Source organism: Kogia breviceps, chromosome 20 (assembly GCF_026419965.1).
Source record: "Kogia breviceps isolate mKogBre1 chromosome 20, mKogBre1 haplotype 1, whole genome shotgun sequence".
Lineage (NCBI taxonomy): Eukaryota > Metazoa > Chordata > Mammalia > Artiodactyla > Physeteridae > Kogia > Kogia breviceps.
Window position 1 is genome coordinate 20,444,623 of NC_081329.1, and position 14,513 is coordinate 20,459,135.

The following is a 14,513-nucleotide window of genomic DNA, read 5'->3' on the forward strand; positions in this document are numbered from 1 at the left end:
TATGACAGACTCCAGGTCCATCCACCTCATTATAAATAACTCAGTTTCATTTCTTTTTATGGCTGAGTAATATTCCATTGTATATATGTTGTGCTCACATTTTTATACCACTTGGACATGATTTTTCTGAAAACATTTTTGAAAATGGTAAGATGCTACACAAATTTGATCTGCAACAATTATTGGAAACAGTCAGGGCCTATATGAAATCTTGAATTTTCAGATGAAGAAACAATTCAACCTGATTTTTCTTTGCCTAAGATTACTGTCACATGTAAAATAGTGGCTATTTATTTCTGGTCATTATCTTTGTCGTAAAGGAAGTTGTAAGGAGAGAGCTACTGACAGTGGCTATTAACACTTTATGTATGACACTTAAGAGCATGAAACTAACAATCAAGGTGTGCTTACAAAACACACAGGACTTTTAATCCTCACGACAATGCTACAATAAAATCAGAATTTTAGAATGACAGAGCTGAAGCATATCTACCAAGACTAGCCAACTAGTAATCATTAGAGATGTGATTCAATCCCAGTTTGTTTTACTATAAGCTTTGCTCTTTTCATGAGGGTATAGTGCATCCCTCATGGAATTGTTTAGCTATAAAAGATCAGGTAATGATATCTGCTTTTTCATGTTGAGAGCTCAAAATTAGTCCATATAAACCCAAACCTTATAAATACTTAATGTTAAGTACTTTTACTACTTTCCAGTGGAGGAGCAATTTCCAATTGATTGAATGCATTTTCAGACACAGTTTACCAGTAGAATAGTTTCAGGCAATTCAGCCTTTTTATCTCAACCAGCAGATACTTTAAAATTTATTTTGTACTGATAAACAGACATGCTAGATGCATTTTGAATTCGGGTGAACATTACTACTTCTTGTGATCTATGAGTAACTGGCCATCAGGGTACCAGGTGAGATAATTCCTATGCTTCCCATTCAGGGAGAAGGTCATAGTCAAGGGGGCACAAGGTGAGTTATGGGCATCTAATGCATCATGTTGATTCACCCCCGCTTCTCAATGCCACCCTCTGTTGTGCATTATGATTAAAAACCAGGAGAATGTGTGTTGTGGACAGATTTTAGTTACACCGATGGAGTCTTCCTGTCCAGCCACACATTTGTCAATATGTGAACAATAGCACAAATTTATGAAACACATGGATAGTGTTAGAGTTATAATCTGCAACCCTAGACTAGATGACAATAAATGTCACTCATAATATTATGTTCCTGACCTTGTTGTATTTCGATGGTAGTCCTAAAGAAACTTACCTATTTATGTGGATGGGAATATTAGCATCACACTTATATTTCATAATGAACATGTGAAAGGACAATTTATCACATAGTTTAGTATTCTGTGAAGCGAAATTTCTACTTGATCCATCTAAATTTTGGGCTTTTCTTAAGACACAGAAACTCCATTTGTGTCCATTCTCTTGAAATAATGCTGTTTGTCTAAATTTCCAAAATGCCTAGTTTACTATTAAACAGGAGGCAGGAAATGCAGACTTTACTGAGATTATCTCATTCATTGGTACATTTCTTTTGATGCTAGACAAAAAAAGTAGGTATAGGCAGAGGAAAAAGAGAAAAAGTAATTGCTGAAGAATGGCTTCTGAAGGTGAGTGATGGATGGAGAGCAGTCAGGTTTTTATCTTAGTTTGGGAGGGGGAGGGAGGAAGGATGAGAGGAACAGACATGAGAAGGTCAGCTAAAAAGAATTCAAAAGAAAAGAACATATTCCTAGTTACTTGGGTCAAGCTTAAGGTGAGAAATAAAAGTACAGAGATAATAGAATAGAAAAAAACCACAATTTTAATAGTTAACATTTATTGAACTATTAATTCCATTTTGCAGAGGGGAACCTGAGACACAGAGGGGTTAAATAGCTTGCCCAAATTTACACAGCTCGTTCACGACAGAGCTTGAATTTCAATCCTGGCAATCCGAACCACTATTTTAAAATGGGATATTAACGAAGTACAATACATAAAGTGAGAACTCTCATAGAGAAGGGATAGAGAGACCAAGGGATTAACTGGGGGGGGGAGGCGCGGGGAGGGGAAAAACATTGCATTTCAAAAAAAATTTACCAATGGGCTAATTATAGTTGTGTTTTATTAACGTACGGAGCACTTTGTATATGTTAGCTGATTCAATCCCGCTAACAATTCTGTGAGGTAGATACTAGTCCGTTTTTCAGACAAGGGCACTTGATATTTGATAAACGACACATCCCTTGCACTGAGTTCCACCTCAATAGCAGGCTCTGGGGCAAAAAAAGGAAGACTGAAGAAGACCTGACAACTGAACGGAACAGGGCAAGGTAAGCAGGCTGAAAAGTGAGAAAGGATTCCCGTTTAAGCCTATGCTGGCTCCAGCTTTCAAATCTCCCCGGCCAGCCCGCCAAGGAGTCACAAAGCCCGCCCCTCAGCTACAGGGCCGCGCCCCCTTCCGCGGCGGTTCTCGGAGCTCCCAATACTTCCCGCCCACTCTTTGACCCCGCCCACCGCCCCCAGCATCATTTCCTGTGCGCTGGGTGCTAATTGGTCCAGCAGTCGGAAGTGAGGGCGGGCGGTGGGGCCGTTGCCGCAGTGACAGTGCTGGGGGAGTCCGAAGATGGCGGCGTCGCGTCGCTCTCAGCATCATCACCACCATCATCAACAACAGCTCCAGCCCGCCCCAGGGGCTTCGGCGCCGCCGCCGCCACCTCCCCCCCCACTCAGCCCCGGCCTGGCCCCGGGGACCACCCCAGCCTCTCCTACGGTGGGTGGCCTGGCTCCCTTCGCCTCCCCGCGGCACGGCCTAGCGCTGCCGGAGGGGGATGGCAGTCGGGATCCGCCCGACAGGCCCCGATCCCCGGACCCTGTTGACAGTACCAGCTGTTGCAGTACCACGAGCACAATCTGTACCGTCGCCGCCGCTCCCGTGGTCCCGGCTGTTCCTGCCTCATCTGCTGTCGGGGTCGCTCCCAGCCCAGCCGGCGGTGGCAGTAACAATTCACCGTCGTCCTCTTCTTCCCCGACTTCTTCCTCATCTTCCTCTCCATCCTCCCCCGGATCGAGCTTGGCGGAGAGCCCCGAGGCGGCCGGAGTTAGCACCACAGCAACATTGGGACCTGGGGCCGCAGGACCTGGGCCAGGGGTTCCAGCAGTGAGCGGGGCCCTCCGGGAACTGTTGGAGGCCTGTCGCAATGGGGACGTGTCCCGGGTAAAGAGGCTGGTGGACGCAGCAAACGTGAATGCTAAGGACATGGCCGGCCGGAAGTCTTCTCCCCTTCACTTCGCTGCAGGTCAGAGACTTTGAATTGTTTATTAAGGGTTTTGGTGTTGGGGACGGGGGTCCGGGTCGGGAAAGAAAACAAGTTATTATGATGGAACAATGGGGGCGTGGTTATGGTTTTTCCACACTTCTCGGGAAGACTTGAGGTTCCTTTCTTTAGGTGGTGCCTGGGTGACGGGGGGCGTGGTAGGGGAACGTGTGGATCCATTCTTTTTAGTGTTTGCACAGTGATCCTTGAACTCATCCCCAAACTCCTTTACTGGTACTCAGGATATGGGTATACTTAAACTTTTTCAGTTACGAGTGTGCAGGAATAAAGTTAGATCTGAACAGTCTTAGAGTAGTTTTGTTGTTTGTTTGCTAGTTTATTTCGTTTTTGCAAGAGTAGGCCCCAGGAGGACAGTTGAGAGCAAAAGAAGTTTAATGTAACTCGACAAGGGTAGAAGTAGCTATCGTAGTCTTAGTGAGCCAATGAGAGACATAAATGAAGTTAGTGAAACTTTCCCCCCTTTTTCAAGGAGTTTACAGTCCAGTTGGGTAGATCGAAAGGTGCCTGTATGAAACAACTGGAGAAGACTATTTGGATGCATTATGTGATGGCGGAAGAAATATAGGCTTTGAAGTTATGGACACTGCTGTTTGTTAGTTGTGTAACAGACAGTTTACCTTATCTCAATTGCCCCCATTTTCTCTTGGGCAAAAGTGATATACTGAGGTTGTGTGAGGATTTAGTGAGAAGCATCTGGCATGTAAGTTCTCCCCGCAGAATGCTAATTCCTAAACACTGGACCACTACACACTTTTGTCTTTTTTTTTTGAGCAAGTAGTTGACTTATTTTCTTTTAAAAACACATAACATATTTTTATAAAATATAGAGAAATATAAAACAAAAAGGACCATAATCACACTGCCTAGATACCTACTATTGATATTAAAAAAAATAAAGGTAGGGCTTCTCTGGCAGTGCAGTGGTTACGAATCTGCCTGCCAATGCAGGGGACATGGGTTCGAGCCCTGGTCTGGGAAGATTCCACATGCTGCAGAGCAACTAAGCCCATGCGACTGCGCTCTAGGGCCCACGTGCCGCAACTACTGAGCCCGCACGCCTAGAGCCCGTGCTCCTCAACAAGAGTAGCGCCCTCTCTCTGCAACTAGAGAAAGCCCGCGCACAGCAACAAAGACCCAACACAGCCAATAAATAAATAAATTTATAAATTTATAAATTAAAAAAAATAAAGGTAATGTTATATACATTAGAAACGTGACATTAAAAATGTATATGTTGTATGTATATTGTAAAGTTAATATAGTATAGAAATACATACAATGAAAAAGCACCACACACACACACACAAACACACACACACACACACACACACATCAAAGGTAATACCCTGAAGATAACTTCTGCTAAGTTTCTTGCTGTGTTTCTAATATATCACTCCTTCAGTTTTTTCTGTTAATGGTAAAGCATATGTTAAGAACTTACTAAATACATTATTTATTTTTACCACAACTTGGAAAATATTTTTATCTTCATTTTATAGATGACACAAGTGGAGCACATACTGCTTAAATAAGCCCAGGTTCACTAGAAGTAGTGGAACCTGGATTTAAACTTTGATTTTAGAGTTTGTGAAATCAAGTTTAAACAATTATAACTTATACCAGGTTTAAGGTCACTTTTCTTTTTTGTGAGTAATTTTGATGGAGTTTCTACTTTGGCAGTGTTTTGGGGGAAGAAGTAATTGGGAGCATATACTCCAGGAATAGTGTTCACACTTTTTTTTTTTTTTTTTGCAGCCCATACTTAGCAGTATAGTGTCACCCACACACAAACTGAATCAAAATTTCAGGAAACAATTCTATCCCTTGCTATATGTGTTACACTCTGATATTTTATATCCTATTTCATTTCCTTTTTTACAAATGCTGTTTGTGATCCCATTAATGAGTCATGATCAACAATATGAGAAACACTTACAGGAAATCATTATTAGATGGCTGGATCCATTCTTGAAATGTAGCCACTAACTGTTAGGAATGTAGTGAATTGAATCATAAACAGGCTTCCATTTAAGTAGGTGCATGCTCATGGTGTTGCTTATTTTAGATGAAAAATCATTTCTTTTTCTTTAGGGCAAATGATAGATCTATAATGAATGAAACGAGACCTTTTGCTTTTGCAGACTTTATTCCATATTTGACTATTTTAACACATTGTTTCACAGATCTTGTCATTTCTCACAATATTGCATTACAAGTAATATTAATTTGGGTAATAATGTACTTATTTAGGATTAGTCACACATAAAATAGTGCTTATCTCCCAAATCACATCTTCTGTTTGCCACAATAGTTACTTTATATTCTGTTTTAGTTTTATGTGTACCCAGATAAGCTAGAAGACAAACAGTAAAACAGTCCTGTAATTATGTTGTAGTTATGAGAACCTAATCCTGAACTGGCTTTTTTAGAGGAAAAAAATAATTTTTTTTAGTTCAGTGTGGAAAACAGAACAAAACAGTAAAACTCTCCATGGTCTAAAAGCACAACACCCTGTAGTCCATTTACCATGCTTTCATGTTTGTGTTCCTAGCATTAAAGCTTTGTTAAATCTAGTCTTCTCCATCAGGTGTAGCCTGGATAATTAAAAGTAATTCTCAGTTGACTATTAGTTGGTTAGAACGCTAGTCACTGAATGTCATGGAAGAACTGTTTTAAAGATAGAAAATTGGTACAATCCCTTGGATGGAAAGGTTTAAAAATTGTAGTTCTTTTGTTGCACAAATCTTTTATTACTTATCATAGGTTGGTGTTAAATACTGACACAATTTTCAAGTGGCAGTAATCCTTACCCTTATGGAGCTTCAGTCTAGGGGGGAAAATTAAATAACAACAACAACAAAACCCCACAAAGTGTATAACCTAGAGTGACAGGAAAAGTACACTATACTCTCTTTTGGAGCAGGCAGTAAGGTCTCCTCTCCTGATTTTAGATCATTTAAAGAAGTCCTTCTAAAGAGATTGTTTAAAACAGGGATTTAAAGGATGAGTCCAAGCTAGCCAAGCAAAGATGGGAAGGAAGAATGTTAATTAATGCCTTTACTTCCATTTATATATAAGTATAGTCCTATAGAATGAAATGAAACCATTTTTAAGGCTCTCTGAAGTGGTATGAACTCATACTTATATTTAAATCCTTATGCTTTTTTTTTTAACCATAATTCTTTCCAGCAGCAGAATTAAGAATCCTTTCTATCCCACTGTGGATTGTGATAATTATTAGTTTAAAATGTGGCTTAGAGACAGTATTAATAATGGAATCACCCTATCCACAACTAGAAACATAGTCTTCAGTTTCCACTGTTGATACAGGTTCTTAAAGTACTATTTCTAATACCTTCTGAAGATAGCTATATCAAAATGATCCAGTCTTTTATTGTTGACTAGAGTTTATATAAGATTTTTTCTTCTGCAAGTAAGATCCTTGACCCTGGTTTTCTGTTGTTCAAAGGATCGTAGTCAAAGCTTTAGAAATAGCATTAATTTAGAAAGATATATCTCCTGAGTTCAGTTCCTAGTAGTGATATATTTTTGTTAAAGGACCAGTGTATTCTGATGACGTCTCTTTTTAAAGAAAAGTTCAGATGACGTCTTTATTAAAAAAAAAAAAAAAGGTTTAACGAAGCACTGAATCCTGAAATTTCACGTTATTTACTTTAAATTGAAGAAATTTTGAAATAGGCTTCCTGGTTAACTTTAATGGTTAACATTAATTAACATATGACTTGAATTAGGATATGCAATATGAGGTACTTCAGTATCAAAACCAGCAAAATATGTAGGGCAGTTTTATGCTTTCTTTTGATTTGAGTGGTTTCTACATCAACACACATTTAACTATGTAGAGGTTGCATGACTCACTTCTTTTTCTCCTGATTTTTTTCAGCATGTCCATGCTTGTCCCTCCCCCCACTTCACTATACAAATGTAGTTTCTAGTTAAAAAAAAAAAACTACTATGTCCTCTAAACTGTTGCCCATCAGTGGGTAAAAAAATGAGTCAGAATGCTTTAGTGCTGGAATGGGACTCTTTCTATACTTTCCATTGTCTGGCAAGGTCCTTGATTATACCATTTTATTTTATTTTTAATATTTTTATTGGAGTATAATTGCTTTACAATGGTGTGTTAGTTTCTGCTTTATAACAAAGTGAATCAGCTGTACATATGCATATATCCCCATATCCCCTCCCTCTTGCGTCTCCCTCCCACCCTCCCTATCCCACCCCTCTAGGTGGTCACAAAGCACCGAGCTGATCTCCCTGTGCTATGCGGCTGCTTCCCTCTAGCTATCTGTTTTACATTTGGTAGTGTATATATGTCCATGCCACTCTCTCACTTTGTCCCAGCTTACCCTTCCCCCTCCCTGTGTCCTCAAGCCCATTCTCTACGTCTGCGTCTTTATTCCTGTCCTGGCCCTAGGTTCATCAGAACCTTTTTTTTTTTTTAGATTCCATATATATGTGTTAGCATATGGTATTTGTTTTTCTCTTTCTGACTTCACACTGTATGACAGTCTCTAGGTCTATCCACCTCAGTACAAATAACTCAGTTTCGTTCCTTTTTATGGCTGAGTAATAATCCATTGTATATATGTGCAACATCTTCCTTATCCATTCATCTGTCAATGGACACTTAGGTTGCTTCCATGTCCTGGCTATTGTAAATAGAGCTGCAATGAACATTGTGGTACATGACTCTTTTAGAATTATGGTTTTCTCAGGGTATATGCCCAGTAGTGGGATTGCTGGGTTGTATGGTAGTTCTATTTTTAGTTTTTTAAGGAACCTCCATACTGTTCTTCATAGTGGCTGTATCAATTTACATTCCCACCAGCAGTGCAAGAGGGTTCCCGTTTCTCCACACCCTCTCCAGCATTTATTGTTTGTAGATTTTTTGATGATGCCCATTCTGATGGGTGTGAGGTGATACCTCATTGTAGTTTTGATTTGCATTTCTGTAATGATTAGTGATGTTGAGCATCCTTTCACGTGTTTGTTGGCAATCTGTATATCTTCTTTGGAGAAATGTCTATTTAGGTCTTCCCCTTTTACCTTTCATTTCTCATAAGGCAGGAGTTAGGAAAGTTTTTCTATATATGGCCAGACAGTAAATATTTTAGCCTTCGTGCCCTCTGTGGTCTCTCTTTAAACTGTGTCAACTGGCCAGCTCTGCTTTTGTGCCATGAAAGTATCCACAGACAGTACATAAATGAATGGGTATTGTAATATTCCAATAAAACTTTATTTATAAAATAGGTGGTGGCCATATTTGGCACAGGTGTTGTAGTTCGCTGATCCCTGTCATAAGACATTGTTTGTGGTATTTTTTTTCATTTTTGTTTTCCTTGTTTAGTCTTTATTTCTGTAATAACTTTCTTTTTTATTTTGAATTATTTTGAGTTCTGTCATCTTGTTTCTAATTCACATATGCTAGTTTTTCGTATCTTACATCATTTTCACATTGTCTTTTAGCTAATATTGAAATAGTAGAGCATAATTTTGTCTTTTTTGGGCATTTTCTTCTAGTATAATTATCTATAGGGATGCTATTCTGCTCAAATTCTTCTTATTAGAACTTTACATGGGATTTGACCTCATTTTTTTTCTACCGCTCATTTTTACAGAAATTAATTGCTAAGTAACTTCAAGGATAAAACTAGAGGTCTGAGATGTTGAGGGTAACTCCCCTTGTCCTTCGTCCTCATGTTGGACATGCAGGTCTGACCTAGAATAGATGAAGTCGCACAGGAAGGTTTGCAAGATCATCTCTTACAGTAGTAGCATTTAAATTATGAAACCTCATTTTATATCTTAGTTTATTAGCCTACATGCCACTTTCTAGAGAGCCTTTACCAGAGACATTATGCTAAAGGGTGTTTTATAGATAAGATGTCTTCCTCATAGTCTAAACAATTTTTTTTTTTTTTTTTTTTTTTGCGGTACGCGGGCCTCTCACTGTTGTGGCCTCTCGCGTTGCGGGGCACAGGCTCCGGACGCACAGGCTCAGCGGCCACGGCTCATGGACCCAACCGCCCCGCGGCATGTGGGATCTTCCCGGACCGGGGCACGAACCCGCGTCCCCTGCATCGGCTGGCAGACTCTCAACCACTGCGCCACCAGGGAAGCCCTACACGGAAGTTTTAATAACAAGAAGTTTAGTCACCTGCCTGTTTTTTCCTCCCCTGGGGCATCCCTTTTGTTCCCAAGGAACTGAATAGGTCACAGGCTAGATGTGCCTTCCTTTCAAACCAGACATGATTCTTTGTCAGTTAAAAGGCCAGAGAAATATATCTGGAGAATAGAAGACGTATCTTTAAGGACCAAGTTGTGAGCGTAAATATGTTTTAAAAAAATGGTATCTTGGGGCTTCCCTGGGGGCGCAGTGGTTGAGAGTCCGCCTGCTGATGCAGGGGACACGGGCTCGTGCCCCGGTCCGGGAGGATCCCACGTGCCGCGGAGCGGCTGGGCCCGTGAGCCATGGCCGCTGAGCCTGCGCGTCCGGAGCCTGTGCTCCGCAACGGGAGAGGCCACAGCAGTGAGAGGCCCGCGTACCGCAAAAAAAAAAAAAAAAAAAAAAAAAAAAAAGGTACCTTAAGCTTAAAGCCCGGGAGAAGAAAAGTGGTCAAGGAATGCAAATCATGCTAAGAAAATGTATTTTATTTTAGTATTAGGTTTTAGGAAGGAATTAACATCATCATGAGTCTTGTGATGAAATGTAGTTGAAAACACTAGAGTAGCTTATTCTTAAATGTATTTAATAGCCTGCTTTTGCTTCATGGACAAAGAAATGTTTCTGGTAGTTGATTGTAAAATACGTGTGAGATACGATTGAAGACACAAGAGCCTCTTAAATTCTTATTTTTCCTGTATGTCAGGGTACTTGAAGTTACTTTGGTCTATGTTTATTCTTCTGACAGGAACACTCAGAAACGTGGGACGTAGCTCTGATCTTGGGGGGCCTAATACCTGTATCATCAATGTGGATTCATAATAAGAACTGAATAGTGTGGGTGTTTTGGGGATTTATACTAAAGCCTAGGTGCTCAAGATAACTTTGAGGTTCATTTTCTAAAAATCATTTGATTTTGAGTGATTGAGGAAAGTTATGAGTGTTTTGTTTTTATGTGCCTACTGGGTTTTCCTTTTAAGGCTTCATCAGATATTCAGGATTGCTTTTCCCTGCAGTGAATTGCTGGGTTCTTTGTCAAGTGGAAACTTGTTTTGCCTGTTGGTTCAGGAATCTGTGTATGAAATTAAAATTAAAGTAGTGTGAGCGTAAACCTTTTTTTTTTTTTTTTTTGAGACTTTTTTTGGAATGTATCAGCTCCCTATTCAGTTAAGATTTGTCATTTTTGTTTTAATTGTAGGAAAAGGGGAAATAAAGTGATGTAAATTTTCCTCTCCCTTTTGCCTTTTCAGTAGAACACTAAACTAATGGTTGGTGGCAGATGTTTGTTGGTTTGTTTGTGTGGACTTGCAACTTTTTTCATTGCGGTAGATTTATAAAAAAATGAAGCAGACAATCTTTATTAACTACAGACTGAAAAAAAAAAATTGTTTTAAATTTATTGATTGACCAGATCTTTGAAGCCAAGGTCCCTGTATCATCAGGTATGGTTTAAAAATAACCTAAACCTCCTGATGCCCAGCTGTAATGCTTTGGAAAAACTAGGATATATGTATGTATATTATGAGCCATAAAGATCAGATACCTTCATTCTGGTATATCCACCAACCATAGAAACCATTTTGATGTTCTCATCCATCTTGTGAATAAATAAGATATACAGTTCTCCATTTCCAAAACTCAGGTTGTTCTCATGTTGACATGGAAAATGGGTTTTTTAGAAAGAAATGACATGGGATTACAGTTGATAGCTACATTTTAGCTATTTTTTTCTAATATCTTGAGAAGAGATGCCAAGCTATGCTTTTATCTTTGCAGGAAAATGTTCTCTTTTAGAAAGAAAGAAACAAAAAAGCCTTTTGAACTAATTAAAAAACTTTTAGCAAGCTATCAAAAACTTGGTTGCCCTTCCCCCCCCCCCCGAAAATATCCACAAAATTTAACATTAGGAAAGTGTAGCTGTTACCTTGTTGGAATTTTATGAAAGCAGATAAATTTGAGGTAAATAATAGGAGAAGTTCCGTGTTTAATTTAGTGAAATGTTCATGGTATGTGCTCTATAAATATTTGAGCAGATGAACTTTGTAAGTTAACACTTCTGATTTCTGATATTCTGTCTTTCTTAAATGTGTAAATGGTAGTAATTCTTATATATTAGTCTACTTCTTTGTCATCAGAGTGCTTTCATTGCTCTGTTGGCATATAAATGAATAAATTTAGTATTGATATTGTTGCTAAATAATAGTAAAAACGAATAAAAATAACAACCAAAAGCTTTCAAGTGAATTTTGCACTTTCCCTGTGTTATTTAATCCTTACAGCAATCACACGAGATAGGTTTTAACTCTGTTTTACAGATGAAGAAACTGAGACTCAGGGTGTCTTGTCTAGGGTCATATAGCTGTGAAGTGATGGAGCCAGATTTAAACCCCTATCTGACTGTCCTAAAATTGTTTGGGTAATCCTACTCAAATAGAAAGTTGGTAGCAGTAAGAAATCAACTCTTTTGAGTCATTTTATTATTTGACAGTTTGTTATATTGCCTTCTCAAATTTGTTTTCTGAAAATAAAAGTAATTGTACACATTTTGGAAAGTACAGTAGAAAGTAGTTCATCATCTCACTACCCCAGTGCAGCTAATAATAAGTCATTTTGGCATCTTTTCCCCTAGCTTTTTTCCTAGGCATTTAAAATAAAGCAAAACTGCATATAGATGCTCTCTTAAAACATGACTAGGATTTGATTGAGACCGTGCTTTTAGTAAGTAGGCTGTTGGAACATTTGTGATTAATAGAATATTGGACTCTGATCTTTTGATCAGTTGCTAATTAAACATAAAAAGTGTGATTGGAAGTAATCTTTGAAGAACCTCATAGTTTAATAGAAGAAGGATATCTTAGCAATTTCTTTCTTTAAAAAAACTACTTAAATTTGTTAAAAAATCTCAAAGATAAGCTGCTGTATGCTTTGATTCATAGAAGCAGTTAGGAAAAAAACCATTTTGAACAGTAAATAAAGCATATGGGAGTCACAACAATTTGAAAGTTTAATGCCCCTGAACTGATAGTTTAAAATGGCTAAGATGGTAAATTTTATGTTAAAGGTATTTTACCTCAATTAAAATTTTTAAAATGGGGATGGATGTCTATCATAGTGTGCATTATAGTCTCTCTATTGTCATTAGAGAGAACTCATTTCTTAATATTACCAACATGAAATATGGAAAGTAGCATATTTAGCAGCCCTACATTGAGGATACCCTTTCATCTCTTTTGTTAATTCACATTTTTGAGAGTCATTGTGGTCCTTCTTTGGCAGTATGAAACTACGTATTCATGAGGTGTTTATGGAAATTCAAAAGAACTTCACGAAGCTTATTTAATTAACAGTCATTGAGACAATTTCATAGTGTGTTTTCCCCCTTTGGTCTTTTTTCAGGAATCTGGCATGAATCCTAAGGTTTTATAGTGGTTCAATGACAACTCAATAAATATAAGTGCTGTAAGGAGCAAGATGATGGAATGGCATAGTTCCTGCCCTTGCAAAAATTTATACTCAAAATGCAGTAGTTCTCAAACTTTTGATCTTGGGACTCTTTTACACTCATAAAAATAATTGAAAGAGTTTGTTTATTATATCGATGGAGATTTATCATATTAAGAATTAAAACTGAGATAATAAAAAAATAATAAATTCCATTCTTTGTTAGAGTAAATCACACTTTTAATGAAAAGTAACTATTTCCTAAAACAAAAATGAGAAGAGAGGCATTACTTTACACTTTGCTAGTCACGTTAATGTCTGACTTAATAGAAGACAGGCAAATTCTCATCTGCTTCTGCATGCCATTTGTTGTGCTTTATTATGTAGATTGAAGTATATTTAGAAAATCCTGCTTTAAACAGATATGAAGTTGGAAAGGAAGGAATATTTCAATAGCATTTTCAGATAATCTTAGATTTTTTTCTTTGCTACTACACCCAGACTTGACAAGCAGTAGTTTCTTAAAGGTTAGTTGCAATGTGGAATCTGAAGCCATATCAATAAATTTTTCATACTCTGTTATGTATGAAATGAAATCCATCGTTCTATCTTATATAAATGGATTTTATAGCTAAACACATTTAAGTATCGAGAAACTTTTAAGCTCATGGTGGCAGATGCAAGTTTTACAAAATTCTCATTTTTTGCTTGAAAGCTCACATTTTATCATTGGGAGCAAATACTGTTTGTTGTTTTCCTTGAGGTGACAGGCTCACTTTGTTCATTCTTGAGAAAAAGTTTGCCAAATACACAGGTCAGACTGAGCTCAAACGGTCTCATAAGTGTTGTTCCTCACCACAACCATCCTTTGGTGTGTAGCAGAAGTGCTTAATGTGTATTTCTTATTTTGCCACAAGAATATTAAACAAGATTTATACTCAAGGGTTGGAATTTAATAAAATTAATATTTACATTTTCATGAAGGACATTCATTCTTAAGTGAAACTGGTGGCTTTTTTTTTTTTTTCTTTAAACTGTGAGGGCCTGGTGGTGAAAAATTCAATGACTAATATATGTCCATATATGTCAACTCTACAGAATACAATGACTGTAGTTTGGTGCCACTGTTTTGGTTCATGCCAAGATGCCAGCAGTTTCACCTACCATTGCTTTTGTGCTATCATGGGCACCATGAGTACATTTTCCAAATGTCCAACACGTGATGTTATAAGATCTTGCACTATAACTGTCTTGACAGTAAGAAAGCTAAAATCATCTTAATATTATTTTGTAAATGGTTTTGGCTTCTCAGACCCCCAGAAAGTGTCTCAGGGACCACCAGGGGTCTATGGACCACACTTTGAAAACTGAGAAGCTAATACAAATTGACATTAATTTTGTTAACATTCTTTTGAGAATCTGATAATAGGTATGGACATTTTCCCCAGAAAGATATACTTAAATAGCAAATTTTACATGTAATTTTAAGAGGATTATAAACTTCCAGAAGCACTAGAGCTATGGTTCTCAAACTTTG

The 14,513-nt window shown here is 38.0% G+C and overlaps 1 protein-coding gene across 1 annotated transcript in view; it reads left to right on the forward strand.

Annotated features, from left to right (window-relative positions):
- The first annotated feature begins 2,570 nt into the window (after positions 1–2,570).
- Positions 2,571–14,513, forward strand: part of TNKS (tankyrase) — a 171,377-nt gene continuing 159,434 nt past the window's right edge. Inside the window, exon 1 of the mRNA XM_059049380.2 lies at positions 2,571–3,309. Within this exon, the coding sequence (XP_058905363.1) occupies positions 2,637–3,309 (673 nt within the window). The 5' untranslated portion in view covers positions 2,571–2,636. The remainder of the gene's footprint in view (positions 3,310–14,513) is intronic.